Source organism: Notamacropus eugenii, chromosome 4 (genome assembly GCF_028372415.1).
Source record: "Notamacropus eugenii isolate mMacEug1 chromosome 4, mMacEug1.pri_v2, whole genome shotgun sequence".
In the NCBI taxonomy this organism is placed as follows: Eukaryota; Metazoa; Chordata; class Mammalia; order Diprotodontia; family Macropodidae; genus Notamacropus; species Notamacropus eugenii.
In genome coordinates, this window is record NC_092875.1 from 258,020,944 (window position 1) to 258,026,943 (window position 6,000).

General features: G+C 38.1%; 1 protein-coding gene across 1 annotated transcript in view; it reads left to right on the top strand.

The window, feature by feature from the left end:
- Positions 1-5,735, top strand: part of DSG1 (desmoglein 1) — a 40,399-nt gene extending 34,664 nt beyond the window's left edge. The window contains exon 15 of the mRNA XM_072604474.1: positions 2,896-5,735. Coding sequence (XP_072460575.1) covers positions 2,896-4,008 — 1,113 coding nt within the window. The 3' untranslated portion in view covers positions 4,009-5,735. The remainder of the gene's footprint in view (positions 1-2,895) is intronic.
- Positions 5,736-6,000: the final 265 nt, after the last annotated feature.

The following is a 6,000-nucleotide window of genomic DNA, read 5'->3' on the forward strand; positions in this document are numbered from 1 at the left end:
AACCAAACAGTGGAGTTTATATATTTGAACCTACGGGCAATTGGGAGCCACCTCAGTTCAGTGAGTGGAGCAGTGATATGATCAGAGCTGCACTTTGGCAGCTGGAAGGGATCATGGGATGAATATAGACTTGAAGCAAGAAGATGCATTAGGAGATCATTACAATCTTCCAAGTGAAAGGTGATGTAAGTCTGAACTGGGATGTTGGCTCTTTGAATAGTGAGAAGGGATAGATGCAAAACGCTGTGAACGTAGAAATGATAAGACTTGACTGCTGGTTGAACATGTGGGGTGAAGTTTGGTAAAAGAATAGATCTGAGAGGAAAAGTAATAAGTTTCTGATTTAAATATGTTGAATTTGAAATGTCTACAAGACAGGCACTTTTAAATGTACAATAGCTGGTGATGTACAAAATGGAGCTTGAGAGACTTGGGCTGGATATGCAGATATTGGAGTCACCTACATAGAGATAGTAATTAAACTCATGGAAGCTAATGAAGTGAGAGAACATAGGGAGAAAAAGAGGAGAGGGGCCAGAGCAGAGCCTTGGGGTACATCTAGAGTTAAGTCCAATGATGCAAATGATGAGCTAGCAAAAAGCAGTAAGGAGAAGTAGCAAAACCAGGGGAAAGCAATGTCATTACAACCCAGGAAACAGATAGAATGCCTATAAAGAGAAAGGGATCAAGAGTGTTAAATTGCAGAGAGATCAGAAATGACAAAGATTAGAGAAAAGTCCACCAGACTAGAAAATGAGGAGATGATTTGTAATTGGGGCAGGGTAAATGCTTCAGTTTGGTCAGGAGATCAAATGTGAGACTGCAAAGGAAGAGGTGAAAGCAAAGAAATAGAGGTAGCATCTACAGACAGATTTTTGTAGGAGTATGACTGAGAAAGAGAAAAGAAACATAAGATGACAGTTTGAAAGGATGGCAGGATTTGGGAAGGATTTTTTAAGGATATATAAGACTTGGCAATTTTAAAGTAATTGCAAAATAGGGAGATAGTGAATATTAGAGAGAAAAAGAATGATGGAAGGGACAGTCAGTTGAAGAAGACAGGAAGAAAATATGATCAAAGTGACATGTTGAAAAGTTGGCCTTAGAAGACAAAAAAAGAAACTATCTCATTATCAGAGAGTAAAGGAGAGAATGGGGGAATGATGTGAAGAGATTTTAAGATAAAGAGAAATTGAAAAGAGGTAACACAAAAAAAATGATTTCAATTTTCACACGAAAGTATGAGGTCCTCAACTGAGAGGGTAGAGGAAGGGCTAAGTATGGGAAACTTGAGGAGTAGAGAGGATTTGGAATGGTCTCTATGGTGACTGGGATAGGGAATTCATTAGAGAGGAATAAAAGTATTGCCCTGCTGCAGTGAGTGCCCAATTATAACAAGGAAACAAACTCTTTTATGTGCCAGGCACTGTGGTAAGCCTTTTACAAATGTTATCTCACTTGATCCTCACAATAACCCTGGAAATTAAGAACTATTATTACCCCTACTTTATAGTTGAGGAAACTGAGGCAGAGTGGTTAGATGATTTACCCGAAGTCACAAAACTGGTAAGTATCTAAAGCCAGATTTGAGCTCAGGTCTTTCTGATTGCAGATCAGCATTCTACCCACTGCACTACCTGGCTCTTTCTATTAAGATTTGTATTGGTGTTGTTAGCTGCTAAATATGGTGTTTTGCTAGCTACTATGCAACACATATAGATTTGATTCCTCATCCTACTAATATATAGAACAATACTATAAATGACACATAAGAGAGACCAAGTGTTTTTTGCCTGTGGGCTCTTTCACTTAGCAGAGGGTCTATGGGTCTCTTAATTCATCACATGAAGAAGTTCATCAACCACAGTCAAATTCTTCCAATCTTTCTGGAACCAATATTTTGAATAAATTTTCTTAACTTCTTGATATAATTCCACCTGAAGGTTATCCACAGACCAATCAAGGTGAGTTCCATCCTCCTCTTTCAGGGGAGGCATCATACATGGAGATGCACAATGAGCAACATAAGCTTTAAGTACCTTCTTCCAAACTTTCAGAGAACTGTGGCAAGTATCTACAAGAAGAATGGTTACGTACTCTATATTATTGTTGTACATTCTGTCTAAATTGAGCTTTATAAAATTGAACATTAGAGTAGATCCATAAGGTTAAGTCACTCATTTCTCACAGACTATGGTAAGTACACCATCGATATTAGGTACCAGCAAATGAGTGATTACAAATGATTGACAACCAAAGTGTTGGGAGTAACTTCCTTATGTATTATTTTTTCAATCTTTGGTGCAATAGAAAGGACTTAGGATTTGAAGTCAAAGGTTTTATCCCCTATCTATCTCCATCTTCATGACCTTGGACTACTCACTTAAATCTTCAGGCCTCAGTTTCTCCCTCTGTAAAATGAAAGAGTTAGACTCAATGACCTCCAAGGTTCTTTCTAAGTTCTGAATCCATGATCCTTCAATATCCCCTCATCAGATATGTTTTTATGAATCCCAGAACTATACTTTGCCTATATTTATTGTGTTTGATTATGGATTTTAGTTATTTATGTAGATGCTAAATATCTGCTGCTAGGCTGCATACTCTTTAAAGGTGGAGATTAGGTCAAGTTCTACCTTTGAATCAACCGGAGTACAATGCTTTGCATGTAACATATTACTTTTAAAATAAGTGAGATGGGGGAGGAGAAGGAAAAAGGCCTAGAAGGAGAAACAGAAAAAAGACATCTCAAAAATTAGACATCTGATAGATTTTTTTAAAAAATGTTCTTATTCATAGTTTCTTTTATTAAGAAATTAATAAAGTCAAAAAGAAAAGGTACTGTTTAAAGTATTAAAATGTATGCACAACTTTTTAATTTTTTTATAAATTTAGAAAGCATTTGCCTATGCTGATGAAGATGAAAGTAGACCATCAAATGATTGCTTACTTATCTATGATATTGAAGGGGTCGGCTCTTCTGCTGGCTCCATTGGCTGCTGCAGTTTCATTGGAGAAGACGAGGATGACAGCTACTTAGACGCTTTGGGGCCAAAATTTAAGAAACTGGCAGATATTAGCCTGGGAAAAGAGATTGATCCCTATCCAGATTTTGATCATGCTTGGCCACCAGAGACCACCGAACCCAGTTGTCCTCCCCAGGGAAACGATATTTCTATTGGACACCCACCAAAATCTCCACATTTTGGCACCACCACAGTTGTTTCTGAGAGCACCTATCCCTCCGGGCCTGGCATTCAACATCCTATGGCTATACCTGATCCTCTGAGCTACGGAAATGTTACAGTGACTGAGTCATATACCACCTCTGGGTCCCTGCAGCCCCCAGCACATATTCATGATCCTCGGCATGGCTCAAATGTTGTGGTAACAGAGAGGGTGGTAGGACCCATCTCTGGCTCAGATCTCCAGGGAATGTTAGATCTAACTGATTTCAGAGAAGGGTCAAATGTTGTAGTGACAGAAAGGGTAATTGCACCAAATTCAAGACTTCCTACCTCCTTGAGTATCCCTGACCCCAGAGATACATCAAATGTGGTAGTGACCGAAAGAGTAATTAGACCAACTTCTGGCCTGATGGGCAATCTAAGTATTCATCCTGAATTATCCAATGCCCATAATGTAGTTGTTACAGAGAGAGTTGTTTCTGGCTCTGGGGTAACTGGAATCAGTGGTGGTGGTGTTAGTGGTGTGGTTGGCAGCAATGTGAGCAGAGGTGCTGTTACCATGAGTGGGGGAGGTGTTAACATGAGTGGAGGTGGAATAGGTTTGAGTGGATCTGGCATAAGTGGGAGTGGCATTGAGATGAGCAGCCTGGGAGGTGGCTTGAGTAGCATCGGTATGAACAGCAGTGGCCTGAGTGGCAGTTCTACACTTGGCCATGTGAGGAATTCTGATCATTTTAACCAAACCGTTGGATCAGCCTCTCCTAGTACAACTCGAAGCCGGATCACAAAATACAGTACCATACAATATTCTAAGCAATGAATGTATTTGAACTTTCCTCTGTGGCCATAGTGACCAAAATTTAGCTATTTCACCTTGCACCAAAATAGCATATCAGGGTTATTTATGATGTACATCTAGACTCTAAAATTATAGTAAAGTATAATGGGGTGACCCTAAAGAACCATAACATGAGAAAAAGATCCGGTGACACTGTTATCAGGAAAACCTCTCCGGGTACAATTCAGTCATTTCTTCTATTAGTGCTAATGAACAGATGAAAGTGGAATAAAGACATGAGGTAGATATTGCATTTATCTATGTGTGGCTTGGGGTACATTCCAAGTTGGGAGTAAAGTAGGCCCATAGTCATAGGACGTCATCTTCTTTGTGCTTGGGGATTTTATTGGTTAGCTTGCTCTAGACTAAACTGCCTGTCATATTGCTCTGGTAAAAGGGCATGTGTACCATGTTCATGCATTTGGGAAGAATTTGAATTGTGTACAAAGTACTATTTTGCTTTCATAGATAATATATATATATATATATATATATGGAAAAAATATACCATATACTTGAGTAAAAGTTAACCACTGCATGATTCTTTTGGATTTTATTGGATATTTATTTTAAGGATCCCCTAAATCTCCCCATCTCAATGGTAAAAAGAGCTTTAATTAGAAAATGGGCCCTGTGGAAAGAAAAACTGTATAAAAAGTGACAATAGGAAGAGGATGTTTCAGAGCAAACTTGCCTACATTGCTGGAATGTAGGACAAAGAGGAGTCTACAAGAGACCCTGAGACTTAGGATAATCTCTTCCAAGGTCCTCAGAGCCATCAGAGGTCTAAGAACCAAAGAAAGCCTTACATTTCCTGGCTGGTGGTGAGGAGTGAGAATGGGCATGACTTCCTCTGTAAGCTCTGACTACATGAAGGCTATTCATGTTACAGAGTAATAGAACCCCAATACTCCAGATGTACATCTTTATTTAATTCCTTCTCCATCCACCGTTGTATGTGATTAGGACAGAAACAATAAATAAACAAATCTGCACATGCAGATTGAAAGAAGTCACAGTTGCTATTGCTACTCTAAGCTAAATCACCTCTGTAATCAGTGACTTTGTACTACATTCTCCCTTAACTATCATTTTCAACAAGCATTATTCATGCAGATCCAACTGCATGGTCTCATGTAAACATACCACAATATAGTTAGCAGGGCTGAGAAAAAATAGAATGCTCACAAACACATCTTCTTGGGGGTAGGGGAGTAATATAGGAATACCCAAGGGGACCCAGTTTGATACATGGAAAATATTAAATGGGGAACAATTAGAAAGGAACTTTTCTGTACAGCATTTGCTTATAATGTTGGTGGCTTTAATGGAGCTTCAGGTCTTTCTCTGCCTTCTGCTCTCTGCCTTTTTGAAGGGTTTGACTACGAACTTAAATTGTTGTCCTTTTTGTGTTAGCAAAAACATAATAGCACTGAACAAATCCATTTCCCTAACCCCCAACCTGGAATATTTTATTGTCAATCTCATTACTCAGACCTTGCTGGTTTGACTTTCAGTCACTTCTTGGCATATCTTACACACTCCATTTTTTAGTTATTTTCCAGATGTTGACATGTGCTAGTTGTATCCAGATACAAAGCAAAGGTCAGCAATGTCTTGTTTTTGTTGAATTGTTTACGTATGGTTGCTATATACTTTGTTATGTAGTCAAAATTTCTGAAGTCTAAAGAATAAAAAACCAAAATTAATATTCTGTGCATTGTGAAATGTAATTTTAAGAAATGCATCATACTCCTTATGATATAAGAAAGATATGTTTTTCTTCAAATGTTTATATATTTTGGTATTGTTCCCGTGAAATAAAATTGAGTGTGCTAAATTTTTTAAAAGTTATTTGCACCCCACTTGTAAATAAAATTCTTCATTTAGCTTTTTTTTTCCTAACACACAGAATAAACAAGATGTCATGTTTATTCATTCTTTAAAAGTACCAAGAATGACATCAAAAGTGAA